The 14,902-nt window shown below is 41.6% G+C and overlaps 1 protein-coding gene and 1 long non-coding RNA gene across 2 annotated transcripts in view; both read right to left on the reverse strand.

Moving 5' to 3' along the window:
• Positions 1-2,348: 2,348 nt before the first annotated feature.
• LOC113835275 lies at positions 2,349-9,245 on the reverse strand. Its single transcript, XR_003484651.2, has 3 exons — positions 7,239-9,245; positions 6,897-7,071; positions 2,349-3,601 (listed from the first exon to the last, which is right to left on the reverse strand). It is a non-coding gene; the product is annotated as an uncharacterized LOC113835275 (long non-coding RNA).
• A 2,780-nt stretch (positions 9,246-12,025) lies between these two features.
• The window catches only part of Herpud2 (HERPUD family member 2), a 42,192-nt gene continuing 39,315 nt past the window's right edge, over positions 12,026-14,902 (reverse strand). Inside the window, exons 6-8 of the mRNA XM_027411699.2 lie at positions 14,175-14,498; positions 13,368-13,482; positions 12,026-12,908 (exon numbers count right to left, since the gene is read on the reverse strand). Coding sequence (XP_027267500.1) covers positions 12,747-12,908; positions 13,368-13,482; positions 14,175-14,498 — 601 coding nt within the window. The 3' untranslated portion in view covers positions 12,026-12,746. The remainder of the gene's footprint in view (positions 12,909-13,367; positions 13,483-14,174; positions 14,499-14,902) is intronic.

Here is a 14,902-nt window from a genome sequence, read left to right on the forward strand (position 1 = left end):
ATTCACTGCTCTAATTTCCCTTTTCAAAGAGAACATATCTCTTCTTTATTGGGAAGAACTGCTGCAGGCCATCACCTTTACCCTGAAGAGGCTGGGAATGCGGCCCTACCCTCGCACAGAACTTCCCATCACACATAACCACTGTCACAGTGCCCCATTTCCCTAAGAGATAACTCATTCCTGCCTCTTGTGTTAGCACTCCATGGCTTGTCTGTACAGATTTTAAAATGTGGCTAAGAAGCACGTATCTATGCAGGAAGAAAATATTGGCACTATTATAAGAGTGCCATAAAATTATAAAAACCATAAGATGACCAGCTGTCTGAGTGACAGCCTGGCTTCAGCTTCCTTGAGGATTTACAAGCCCTTTCAGGGATCTCATTAGGCAAGCCATGAGTGAGCCTTGGAAACAATAGGCATCTACATCGGGGCACCTAACAGAACATGTCCATCAGAGGGAAGAAAATACTTTGCATTTTAAGTTCACAGGGATTCTCTGTAGGCCCTCAAAAGCTATTCAAAATTAATCCAAGCCAAGTACCAAAAAGAAAGTAAGGATATGACTAGTAAATCATTGACAAGTCAAGTGCTAATAACATGGACGAGTTTCATCAAAGCACTTCATCCTCATGTTTAAGTATGGTACTGAGGCAGCATCTTGGAGTGGGTGGTACTTGGAGTGGGTGTGCAGATGCTACCTTCTTTGTCTGCTTCTGGAAGTCATTCTGGGGTCCCCCTTCACCATCAACATGGTCAATCCCTTCAACTCTCCCCCATATGGATCGCCTGGTCCAATTACTATGGAAATCAGTGTGATGGTTCCTCAGGAAGCTGGAAACCAATCTACCTCAAGAACCAACTATACCATTCTTCAACATAGACCCACAGGTTCTACATCCTACTGCAGAGACAACTGGTTTGTCCATGTTCACTGATGCTCTACTCATAATAGCCAGAAATTTTAAATAGCCTAGATATCATCAATTGATGAATAAATAAAGAAAATGTGGGACATTTACACAATAGAATATTACTCATCTGTTAATAAAAAGGAAATTATGAAATTCACAGATAAATGGATGAAGCTAACAATAAAAAAAAACTTCCCCAGGTAGGTAAAACAGACACAAAAAGGTACATATTACATGTTTTATATGTGATTGTTAGCTCTTAAGTTTTGGATATGTGTGCTATAATCTATATAACCACAGAGCTAGGTATCTAGTAAGGAGCCAGAGGAGAAATGTCTCAAGGAGGAGGAAATAGAATACAGGGTTATGAAGAGATAAAAGGGAAACTAGAATTAGAGGACTAAATGGGGAGAGGGTCTGTCTTAGTTAGGGTTTCTATTGCTGTAACAAAACACCATAACCAAAAAACAAGTTGGGGAGAAAAGGGTTTATTTTTTTGAAGATTTTTTTTAATTGATGAAAGAAATTAGCCTAGAATTATGCTTCCAGAGGTGGAGTGGAAATTGCCCCTTTTAAGGTGCTATTCTTCTTTATTTTGATTTAATTAATTAATTGTGTGTGTGTGTGTGTGTGTGTGTGTGTGTGTGTGTGTGTGTAGGTTAGAGGAAAACTTTTAAGAGTTGGTTCTCTCCTTCCTCCTTGTGGGTCCTTGGAATGAAACTCAGGTGATGAGATTTGGCAGTAAACATCTTTAGCCTCTGAACTATCTTTTGTTTGTTTTATAAAGTTTTATTGTGATAAATCTTATAGCTATAAGTATTGGCAATAATCACAAGTAGTTTTTAAAAACATTTTCTCTAACCTTTTTTTCCCAAGAGATTATTTTTTTTTATTAGTTCAAATTAGAAACAAGGCTGCTTCACATGTCAATCCCTTCTCCCTCTTCCTCCCCTCCCCCCAACCTCCCACCAGCCCTCCACCTCATCCCCCCTGTGCTCCCCTGGAAGGGTAAGGCCCTCCTTGGGGCTTCCCCAAAGTCAGTCAAATCATCCTGGGCAGGGCCTAGGCCCTCCCCCATGTGCCCAGGCTGAGAGAGCATCCCTCCATGTGGGATGGGCTCCCAAAGTCCCTTCTTACACCAGGGATAAATACTGATCCACTACCAGGGGTCCCATGAAGTGCTGGGGCCTCCTCATTGACATCCACGTTGAGGGGATCCCATGCTGGACTCCCAGACATCAGTCTGGGGTTCATGAGCTCCCCCTTGTTCAGGTCAGCTGTTTCTGTGGGTTTCACCAGCCTGGTTCCGACCTCTCTGCTCTTCACTCCTCCCTCTTAGCAACTGGGTTCCAGAGTTCATTTCAGTGTTTCGCTGTGGGTGTCTGCCTCTGCTTCCATCAGCCACTGGAAGAGGGCTCTTAGCAGAGGTCAGGGTGGAGGGGGTGAGGAAAGGGTTTATTAGGCTTACACTTCCACATTGCTGTTGTCACTGAAGGAAGTCAGGACAGGAACTTAAACAGGGCAGGAACCTGGAGGCAGGAGCTGATGCAGAGACTAAGGAGGGTGCTGCCCACTGGCTTTCTTTCCATGGCTTGTTCAGCCTGCTTCTGATGGAACCCAAGACCACCTGCCCAGGGATGGATCTACCCACAATGACTGGGCCCTCTCCAATCAATAACTAATTAAGAAAATGCCTTACAGTTAGTTGGATCCTATGGAATGATTTTCTCAATTAAGTTTCCCTCCTTTCAGATAATTCTAGTTTGTGTCAAGTTGACATAAGACTAGCCAGCACGGGGGGGGGGGGGGGCGGATCGGGGATATAAAGGGACAGGTAACACTAAAAGTCTTTTGAAAAACAATATCGAGGGGACTCTGGCCAGCCCAAGCATGGCAAACATGGCTCTGGCAGGCCTTCCTTGCCCTTCTCCCCTAATACCTCAGCCTTACTAAAAACCCTTAGATTACATTCCTAAAGCTATCCAAAAAGGTTACTCCCTAGACTGACTATCAAGGTCTAGTGATCAAAGTATTGAAGTCCAGCAATCAAAAAACCTCTTTTGGCTCACCTCATTAACATGTCCAATTAAAATTAAACACCTCATCTTAATGCAGGGTTTCTCCTTTTACCTATATAAACCACTACTTGCCGATGGGCCATGTCTGTTCCTCTCTGTGTAGAGGCCATCCTTTGTCATGCCTCTCTGGGACAAATACCCCTTTCCCTCTCCCTTGTTTCCTACCCACTCTCCCTTATCCTCTAGCTCCTGTCTTTGTCTCTTATTCTCTGCCCCCATCCCTCTGGTGCAAATAAATCTCCTTTGTGCTGAGAACAGGGTCTTCGGGGACCTGAGCCAACACCAGTCCCTACACATAAGAAGATCTACCACTATAGAAACTTCCTAAAATATATTCACTTATGAAAGAAATCTAAATGAAGTCACCAAATAATAGGAGAGACGATGCTCCAATTAGACATACTATACCACCATGCAAAACCTTCAGTGCCGGGAAAGTTACATCTTGTAGAGTTATTAGCCATAGGTGGCTCATGGAACCTCCCTGACAAAAATCACAGATTATTGTCAAGGCTGTTGGTGGCTTTCCAAAATCTGATGGTAAGGCGCTATTTCTGAAGACAGTACTTGTTTATATCATTGAACACGGTTGCAAGGTACTCTGCACATTACCTGAGAAGAAAAATAATCATCAATATCACCCAACTATAAACACTGAGACCTACAACAATGACCTGCCTGCAAGATATACTGGTGCATTAGTGGCATAAATGTTATGGAGTAACACTTTTTTTAAATTGGATTAAGGCCCACTATATGAGATGAAACCCGTACCTGACACTGCTAATGTGGCCGAGAATCTGAGACTGATAGATCACAGGTCTAGGGAAAACCTAATATTATTATTCTGCTAAAGGAACACAGCAGGAAAAAAAAATGACTCCTATACCCATAGATCAGTGCCTCACTCAACCCACATCAGAGAAGTTTCTTGCAAGTAGATGGAAATTAAGAGAGAGACAAACATCAGGACAATATGCAAAGAGTGAAAGACTTCGGAGAATCCAGTCCTAAATGAGATGTCTTCACCAAACGCCCTCCCTCAGTGCTCAGAGATTGATACCAAAGAAGAGGTGGAAAGATTCTAAGAGCCATGGATGATGGATGACTCCAAGGAAACTTTTTTTTTTTTTTTTTTTTTTTTGGACACAACAGGACTGATGCACGCATGAACTCACAGAGGCTGTGGAAGCATGCACAAGACCTGCACAGATAGATCCAAGCTAGACAGGGTCCCAGCACTAGAGGGGATCCCAGCTCACTATGGAAATGGCAGATTCTAAGTACTGGAGGAGAAAACACCCAAGAGGAGCCTGAAGCTCTAGGACATGAGGAAGTGTCCAGAAGAAAATGCCCAGTGGTGGGGCATCTCAGTGAATGCAGGAGTCCATTGAAATTTAAGGGTCCAAGAAAATGCTGAAGGAAGACCCCAGACTTAAATAGTATGTAAGAGAAAAGAATGTTTATTCCTATACCAGCATGCTGGGGCCGAACACCTGTATAAAACGGCAATGACCCAGACAGAAGCATGCAGACTCCTTTTAAGCACAGCTAGGGGGAATTTCAGGGATGGTTAGGTCATTGGCTGAGGTTCTATCTTTGGACATACTTAGGTAAGTTTCAAGGTGTGCAGGAACTGTCCTTGAGACATTGTGGGGCTGACTCAGGCTTTGCTTGTGCTTTCTCTCTGTCATCAGGGATGTTTTGATTAATAGTACTTTGCTTTAAAAAACTGAAACTTAGACCCTGCTTGTGAAATGGAGGAAGTTTAGACCTCTCAGAAAGAGCTCCTATAGGGAAAGCTGGAGGGGATTTAACAACAAAACAAAGCAGGAATTGGGTTAAAACCCAAAGTACAAATAAGTAGAATAAATCCCAGCTGACACCAATAAATGACCAGGTAAACAGGAGACACCAATAAATGACCAGGTAAAGAGCCTCCATGAGGGAGAATTTCTAATGATGTATGTAGACACACTACTCAGAGTGGAGAACACTTACCCAGTCCTTCAGTTTCCAAAGAGCCCCTGTGACAAGAAGGTAAGAAGAGCTTCCCAGGGAAGTACGGACTACTTCAGTGAAGTAATCCAATCAGTATCAACAGTGCTAAGTCATGCTGATGGCATGTGCCTCAAAACATAATGAAAATGGCACTTAGCTTCTGGTATCTTCCTAAAAGCACATAACCCCAGTTACTCATGGGGTTAGCGCAATTCAAAATGGAAGAACAACTCATAAAATACCTGGCCCATAACTCTCAAAATGGACAAGGTCTTCAAAACCAAAATGCCCTGATAGTTTTGAAGCTGTAAATAGACTAAATAGTCAAGAGAAGGAAAATTATCAGAACATGGAAAGGATTCTGGAACAAAAAAATGAGACATCCATTCAAGATCAAGGATGTCTGAGAAAGTATAAGCTATAGTTTTAAAATAACGTATCAAAATTGGTTTATTAGCTACAACAAATGTCCCAAACTAATGTGAGGATAACAGGAGCAGGTCAGATAGGAGCCTACTATTTTTGTTTTTTGTTTTTTCTTGGATTTTCAAGACAGGGTTTTTTTTTTTTTTTTTTTTTTTTTGTGTGTGTTGTGTGTGTGTGTGTGTGTGTGTGTGTGTGTGTAGCTTTGGAGCCTATCCTGGCACTGGCACTGTAGACCAGGCTGGCCTCGAACTCACAAAGATCCACCTGCCTCTGCCTCCTGGGTGCTGGGATTAAAGGCATGTGCCACTAACACCCGGCATGATCCTACTATTTTTGTAACTTCACTGTAACTTTTCTAAAACCTTCAAATTTTTAAGTACAGATCTTAAGAGCTAAAGAATGATGAAAAAAAAAAAACAGCATTTAGCAATTAAGACCATCTTGATTTAGATCTTTTCATTTTAGGCAATAGTGACTAAATCCCTGTATTATGAAATTAGGAAAAAAACAAAAATTTCCCTAGAGAACTGCTAAGTGGGGCATATGGCCTGGGCTGGAGTCTCATGAAGTAAACGCTTAACATGTGACTAGATTTGTGCAATTGCAGAGGTTGTTGTCCAATATTTAAATGGCTCTTGCTTAGGAAACAATGCTCCAGTTCCACCATCAGGAACTAACTCTACATCCTCAATAATTGGGCAACTTCTCAAAAAGCATTTCATTTCGGGTGTGCCCCATCTCCAAACCAGCACCTTTGGATCACCGGTTCAAGGGTCACCTCCATTTTCCCTGTTTTTATGTTTATCTAAAATATTCTATAACCATGGAAAAGTAAAATTTTATGCTACTTCCAAGCTTGAAATAATTTCAGATTTACAGAACATTACAAAAAAACAGTATTGAAAAAAATCCTGTATACGGTTTACCCATCTTTTCAAATGCTAATACTGAAGACAGCCATAGTGCAGTAGTCAAAAGCATGATTTGTACATTGGAGCATCATGACTAGCTAAGCTGTAGGCTCTATGCAATTGTTAACAGTTGTTCCACAGCATGCATCACCCAAGCTGCACTTAGTGGCCCTGGCTCCTCACTGACAGGGCACATCCCCAGCCTTTGTCTCTCAAAGAGAGGATCCTTCTAAGAGATCAAACCATCAAAACCCCCAGAGTGGCTCCCTTCAAAGCATCTCTGCAGTTAGTTCCCAGGGTGTCTGGGAGGAGCCTGAAAAAAGGAAGAATTGCAGGAAGACTCTGCAGTCACCAGTAAACCCTCTGAGCAGATGGAGGAGGGTGGGAACACAACTGGTAGGAGCAGGACTGCATCTCCCCAACCTCCCACCCCCACCAAGGCTTATAGATAAATGGAACATTTAAATCTCTTATCTCTGAACACCTTCCACAGCACCAAGCTTCTAGATATCTCAGCTATCTAGATATCCCCCCACCTCATTCACAGAACCCTCTGAGCGGGTGAATACCTAAGGTGGCTGGCTCATCAGACCTCGATAGAAACAGGTGTAACTAGCAACCATGGTCGTCAACATTCCTGGAGTTTTACATCAAGACCATATTACCAAGGTCAAGAATTTCCTCTCTTACATGCTTTCTTGTGCTAAGGTAAGGTAGCATCCTTCCCATCGGGGTCCCCAAGAGCTGGAAAAAAAAAAAAAAAAAAGTCAATAGCACAGAGCTATGTGGTGCTACATCACCACCTAGTGTTCAGAGTAACACAGTGCAGTCATCTACCCCTTGCGGTTCCTTCGCATCATTGGGAGTGTAACAGGGTCACAATCTTCAAGAAGCAATACACAAAGACTTACCAAGTGTGCTCTAACTTTCCAGTGTGATGAACCAGATTCACCAGGGAAAAGCTCTGGGGTCTCACAACCCCTCCTCTCCTTTTACTGTGCTTTGTTCTTCGGTTCCTGGCCATTTCTAATACTTAACTTTTCTTTTCCTACAAACTCATAAGTGCTTAATCCGTAGTAGGCCCCAAGAAGCATGAATTCCTTCTCATCCTCTATACCAGTGGTTCTCAACCTGTGGGGTAGCATATCAGATATCCTGCACATCAGATATTTATATTACAGTTGACAACAGTGGCAATATTACAGTTATAAAATAGCAATGAAAATAATTTTATGGCTGGGGATCATCACAACATGAGAAACTGTTTAAAGGGTTGCAGTATTAGGAAGGTTGAGAACAACTGCTCTATATCCTTTTCTAAACTAAAACCTTCAGAGAACACTTCATGAGATTTGCCAAAAATAGCCAAACTGACTTCTGGGAACCACCCTGTGAGTGGGAGCAGGGACCATGACACCAATTGGCTTGTTTTGGAAACTAGCTCCTCCTTCAGCCTCACCCTCTCTCTTCTCCCACATACTGAGTCTGGCTCCTCTGACCAGCTCGAGGCCAGACAGGACAGCATTCCCCTGTGCTTGCAAAGCAGCCCAGTTAGCTAGCATGCTGTGTGTTCTTATGTGCTTCTTACCAGGTCTACCTGTGTGCTGAACACTCCAGCTTCTGTCCAGCTCTTGCTTGTTTGGTAGGTCTTTCCTCACCCTTTTTTCTGTACCCTTACATTAAATTGGTGTTGGTAGCATCATTCTGTCTGGTTCTTTATCCAGACTAACACGGTCTTTAAACTTAGTTCACATGTGCTCGATGTAGGGATGGCTGCTTCGGCTATCAAACTCGTTTCCTCTTTGTTTCTATTGGTTGTTTTCCTATGTCTTGCTTTTAGCTGTTCTTTTGAGTTGTTTGTGTCATATTCTATTATTCTTTCACTCCTTTAGAAAACACTACAGAAATCGAAACACGCCACTGTTGTCATTAGCGTATGCTTTCATGTTTGCGTGCAAGTGTGTGCACACAAGCATGTGGTGGCTAGATGCTAACCTCAAGAGTCATCTACCTGGTTTTTAAGGCAGGTTCTCTCACTGGGGACCTTGGGTTCACTAATGTTGCGGCTAGCTGTCAAGTGAGCCCCAGGAATCTGTCTCCACCTCTACAGCACTGGGATCATAGGAACCTACTACCAGCTTTTTATAGAGCAGGTGTGCTGGTTAGTATTTTGTCAACTCCACACAAGCTAGTCAGTTATCTGGGAATAGAAACCTCAACTGAGAAAAAGCCTCAATCAGACTACCTGCAGGCAAGTCTGCAGGGTATTCCCTTGATTAGTGATTTATTTGGAAGCACCCAGCCAATTGTGGGCAGGGCCAACCCAGGGCAGGTGATCCTGTGTGGTATAAGAAAGTTGAGCATGCCATGCCATGGGGAGCAAGCCAGTAAGCAGGCATCCTCCATAATCTCTGTTTCAGTTCCTGCCTCCAGTTTCCAGCCTTGAGGTCCTGCCCTGACTTCCCTTCATGATAAACTAAGTTTTAATAAAAAAAAATAAATAAATCTTTTTCTCCCCAAGTTGCTTTTGGTCGTAGTTCTTATCACAACAATGAAAACATAACTTGAACAGAAGGAATATGGCATATGCTTGAACATCAGCAATAGTTTTTATTTTTTATTTATTTTTTAGATTTTTTTCGCTATAAACCTTGTATTTGCAATTATCAGTTTTTCTCACAAGCACTTTTTAAATGACTAGTTTTCAAAAGTCAATCTATTACACAAGAATAAAATAATGTGTTTATCTACTCCATAATCCTCAATAAATATATTTAATGGTGCAAACTAAAAGCTTTCACTTCAATAATTAAGCATATGAAAGTTCACTTTTTTCTTTTATACTTTTTCCTCCATTTTTTATTTGAATAAGAAACAAGATTGTTTTACATGTCAATCCCAGTTTCCTCTCCCTCCCATCCTTCCCTGCCCCCCCAACTAACACCCTACCTATCCCATGCCCTTTCTGCTTCCCAGGGAGGGTGAGGCTTTCCATAGGAGGTCTTCAGAGTCTGTCATATCCTTTGGGATAGGGCCTAGGCCCACCCCGTGTGTCTAGGCTCAGGGAGTATCCCTCTATATGGGATGGGCTCCCAAAGTCCATTCCTATGCTAGGGATAAGTACTGATGTACTACAAGGGGCCCCATAGATATCCGAGGTCTCCTCACTGACACCCATGTTCCTGGGGTCTGGATCATTCCCATGCTGGCTTCCCAGCTATCAGTCTGAGGACCAAGAGCGCCCCTTGTTCAGGTCAGCTGTTTCCGTGGGTTTCACCAGCCTGATCTGGACCCCTTTGCTCATCACTCCTCCTTCCCTGCAACTGGATTCCAGTTCAGTTCAGTGTTTAGCTGTGGGTGTCTGCTTCTACTTCCATCAGCTGCTGGATGAAGGCTCTAGGATGGCATATGAATTAGTCATCAATCTCATTATCGGGGGAGGGCATTTAAGGTAGCCTCTCCAGTGTTGCTTAGATTGTTAGTTGGTGTCATCGTTGTAGATTTCCAGACATTTCCCTAGCTCCTGGTTTCTCTTTAAACCTATAATGTCTCCCTCTATTAAGGTATCTCTTATCTTGCTCTCCTCTATTCTTCCCCTGACTCAAACTTTCTGCTCCCTCATGTCTTCCTCACCCCTCCTCTTCTCCCCTTCTCATTCTCCTAGCTCCCTCTCCCCTCTCCTCATGCTCCCAATTTGCTCAGGAGATCTTGTCCCTAAAGCATTCCAGCTGATTCTCTTTTTCACTAGGTAAGTGGCCAAGATGGCCCAAAAGCCTCTTCTGTGCTTCTTCCATGAGAAGGGTGACTGGTGAAGACCATGCATGTCCAATTTCCTCACCTGCCTCTTCTGCAGCCTTGGCTCGCTCAGGCTTTAGCTGTTGCACATACTCAGAAAACAGTGTGTGCAGGGAGTGACATGCTCATTTTGTAAAGCAGGTCAGTTAGAGGAAGAGTCAGAACTCAGCAGTGGCCTTTTGACAGGATGACTTCCAAACTGGTCCCCAAGACGGGTACCTCTGGGATGTACCCAGAAGTATAGAGCAAAGACAGCTGCACCCATGGGGGGGTTGCTATAGGAAGAGATGAGTCTTCATTAGGGCTGAGCCTCACTGTGCTGGGCAAAGATTCCTTCCTAAGAGTCCGGGCTAGGAAATAAGCCCGAAAGCTCAAACCACAGAGTGATGGCTCTGCTCTCTTTGGGAGGACAGCTCTCACAGGCTCTATGGGAACCTTTAAGAAAAGGCTTGCACTGCTCCATAACAGACACATTCAGGAAGCATTGTCATGGATTCCTGTTCTGCATAAATGTTTCTAAATGTCTAAATATTGGAACATCCAAAGCATAATGTGTGTGTGTGTGTGTGTGTGTGTGTGTGTGTGTGTGTGTGTGTGTGAGAGAGAGAGAGAGAGAGAGAGAGAGAGCGAGAGAGAGAGAGAGAGAGAGAGAGAAATGAGTCAATAAATGTGCTTTGTACCCACTACACAGAAGTTGCCACCACTTTGCGTCTGCAAGGCTGGCCCTTTCAGCTGTGGAGTGAGCCAGCTGGCCCCACTGGCTTCCCAGACAACCTGCTAGTGAAGAACCCACTTGCCAGAGCCTGGTCCAGTTTTGCAGCTACAGTGCCACCATTCAAGATTCAACAGACTGGTGGCTGCCTCACCACAGTCTACTAAAATTTGAGGTGGAATCAAGGCTTAACTGACACAAAAAAAAAAAAAAAAAAAAAAAAAAAAATCCTGTCACTGAACTACACAATTACGGATCCAAAAGTGGTCTAAAACCCACTACCTGGAAATGTCTAATTTTAGTAGTGAAATGGTGGCAGACCCAGAGAAACTAGTTAGTATATTGAGCTGTGGATCAAACAGTGGAGCAAATATCTTCAACTCTGCAGCCCCTGAGTCACTCTTCCTTTGCCCACACATAAAACCTTTAACAGGGAAAATGTAATCCCTTCTGTCAAGTGTAAAGAATATAAAAAGTCCCTGGAAGCACCCTAGAAAAACACATCCTGGTTGTCACTAGTCATCACTTGGCTTCTGACCAGTTTCTGAACTTCGGTATAGCCTCTTTTGCTATCTGAAAACCATCTTTAAGCACCATGGCCATTTGGCACCATATAGGCCCCTCCAAAACACAGCTTGACATGACTAGTTATTTTTTTATTTTTTTTTTAATCAAGACTTACTGGAAAATCTGACATGAGGAAATTAACAACATGGAGAAAATAATTAAAAATAACAACACATTTACCATTCCTAGAATGCAGGCGTACCTCTCTCAAGGCAAATCTGACCAGCATCTTCCTCTTGAGGCTCTGCCTGGGCAGACACACAAGACAGCTGCTCATTTCCCCCAGTAGTGTCCCCTGTAACTACAACACCCTGACAACAGTACCCCAAAAATGCTGCAACCTCAATAGATTCCACAGCACTTCTCTCTCTAGCTCCCAACAGAAGGAAATAAACTGATCAAGAGTCAATAGCTCTGCATTCTTCTGCCACTATCCTGTAGGTGCCTTAATTCAAACCCAAGGAGTATCAAGACTGCCTGGAAACTAAGAGGTTCCCTTTAGAATGAAAGAAGACCAAACTGACCAGAAAGACATTAACCCTTCCAAACACTTGTGAAATTTAAAGATACTTCTGTAGGACAACTAGTATTGAAGAACTTGAATAAATATCCATCCCATAAGGCTATTTATCATAATTGACTTTTTATTTAAAAAATTACAGGGAGCAATTTCCAGCATATTTTATAAAAGTACTGCCATATCAAACATTTTGTATCACTTAATTCCAATGAAGAGCTGCCTTTTTTTTCTTTTAGGATACTAATTCCACCTGATGTGACATGTGTCCTTAAAATAGAAAGTTTCCATCATTTATTCAAATGTCAAAATTAAGATTTTTGAGAAGTTTATTGCTTTATGGGTGGGCAAGATGCTACTAGCACGTTTTAGGTAAATAAACTTCTTTATTAAAAACTATGAGGTCATTTCTGTTTAAAACTTTCAGGATAATTCACAGAAAATAGATATATTTATTCAAAGTACACACTGAAGGGCTGGCCGTCTAGCTGTGGACATTTAAAGGTTTAGCAGCTCTTTAAAGAAACAACACATAGTGGTTCTGCTTGGTAAACTACACATAATTGAAATGAATAAAACTGGAAGACCAGTACTGTTTATGCTATGTTCTGTTAGGATCTTTAGACAAACAAACAAAAAAAATCACACGCTTAGTAGTCCATTTGTGCTTAAAATATTCATATGCGTGAGAAGCTTAAAGAAAAGACCTCTGTACATGATCAAAAGAAAGTTATACATTTTCTTTTTTTTTTTTTTGAAATTGCACTGTTATTTAAACCACTTTCCTAAAGTCAAACCCTCCTTTGCAGCTGGCACAGTTTTTCAGGTCTAATTGGCAACTTGGGGAGGCCCCTCTGGTATTAGTGAAGTAAAAAAGGTGGTGATAAAAGACCAAGCTGAAGCCATCAAGCCGGGCCTTTGAACTGCACTGGCATCTTCACCTGCATCTTCTCCACTCTCGTCTTCAAGTCCATCATCCATAAGACGCTCCTTTCAAACAACATAAGCACATTCCTGAGTAACTGGTACCACAAACACCAACTTACAGCAGAGGGAGAGCTAAATACTTTCTATAGCAAGAAGACATCTAAGTGTGTAGGAAAAATGACAGATCCAGGGCAATTAGAAATCTTTGTAAAGTCTAAAATTAATAAGTTCTGTGTTGTGTAAATAACTGCCAATATAAGAAATTCTCATCCAGGCACAATTTTCTTTGGAGATTATTTTTAAAGAGATGCTAATCCTTCCCACTTATTCTAACAAGATATGACTGACTCAGTATTAAAAGCTAAATTCCCCAGATGTAACCACAACAGTTTCTATGTTAGCTTTTCTTTGTGTGCCTTCCATGGGTATTTGTGGAACATCTAAGAGTCCATCATAATTTCTGTCCCATACAGGACTAAGGACTATCTACCTATAAAATCCACACAAACGTCAATAACCTACCATTTCTTCAAGTTCTAGATTGTTTGCATTCTGCCCATCGTTGTTAACGTCAACATTGTTAGGAACCTGTTGCTGACCACCTTCTTGCCTGAAAGGGAACCATCCAGCCTGGTGTCTGTTCAGCAAAATAAAGAGAGAAAATAAGCCACAATCACTTGTATTTGAAATACAATAAGCTTATGTCGCTCAGGAAAAAACTACTGCGGATGTTGTTATAAATGATTAAAAACAAGGATCTTACTTCAAGCCAGTGGATTTCTCAAAGTAATTAACAGAAAAACAAAACCCAATTCAAATTCAAAGCCTATCTTGGACGTAACTGACTCAAAGTGACATATTAAAACACAAAATCTTTTGGAGCTTTTTCAAATTGAAATATAACTAGATATATTCCTTTGCCTCTTAGAGAAAAGGCAAGGCTAGGAAAAAAAAAATCAATGTACTTAAGAAAAAGAGTGTGACTTACGTTTCTAAGTCAATGACTTACTATTGATAAATATAACTTAAAAGAACATCCCCATGAAAGCATTTACTTGCCTTCTAAATAACTGAAAGTCTGTGAATCATTGAATTAACAATTCATATAAAATACAATAAACAAATACTCTGCTTTTAAACATATCTGATAAATATTCTTATACATTATCTCTGCAATTGCTTTTGGTTAGCATGAACATGCTAGATACTCAACAATATTAAAAGTCCTTCATTCAGTGTTTCTGACTGACTACATTATGCTATAATCTGTGATAAACTGTTTCAGAAGTAACTAAAAGAAACCACAAACAGTTAATATCCGTCACTCACAAATAAACCAGCAGCATGGCTCCCATTACCATGATAAACCGACTAAAGGAAGAGTAGAAGTATACAATGCTGAGGAGAACTGCAGCTCGAGAGAATGTGTACACCCAGTCTAGCCAGTCACGGTTGAAGTCCTCTTCGTTGAGCACTGGCCCACCCTGTGCATTCATTTGGACATTCTCATTCATGGGCCCATTTTCTTGGGCCACTAGGTTGGGAGCTGGTGGAGGCTCTTCTCCAGGAACATGTGCCAAATTCAGAGACGGTGATGCAGCAGGCTGGGCTGGACTGGCACTTGATGTGGCTTGAGCTGTAACTGCAGCTTGACTGTAACAGTTACCAAAACATTAAAAAAACTTTACTATGCTATTTTTTTCTTTTAATATTTTTCCATTTTAATTTATTTAGAAGTCCAAATTCTGATCTATGCCAAAATTTGTTCCACACTTGAATTAATTCATTGAGTCCACAAATATTTATTGAGTGGCATAATGTGACAGATATTTTCTAAGAGATTACCTTAAAAGTCAATAATTCTGATAGGTATTATCACAAGGCAGTAGACGTGACAGAGAACAGCATACAATGCATTTTTTAAACGTCTTAGGTATCACAAAATCTTGGATAATCACTTCTCAATCCCAATCCTAGTTTTGGGGCAACTCCACTTGAGGATTACTGGTTCTTGTCATCTGAGAAAGAATTGTGACCTCTAAAGTGCTGATAATGTG

This window comes from Cricetulus griseus, chromosome 4 (genome assembly GCF_003668045.3).
Source record: "Cricetulus griseus strain 17A/GY chromosome 4, alternate assembly CriGri-PICRH-1.0, whole genome shotgun sequence".
Classification (NCBI taxonomy): domain Eukaryota; kingdom Metazoa; phylum Chordata; class Mammalia; order Rodentia; family Cricetidae; genus Cricetulus; species Cricetulus griseus.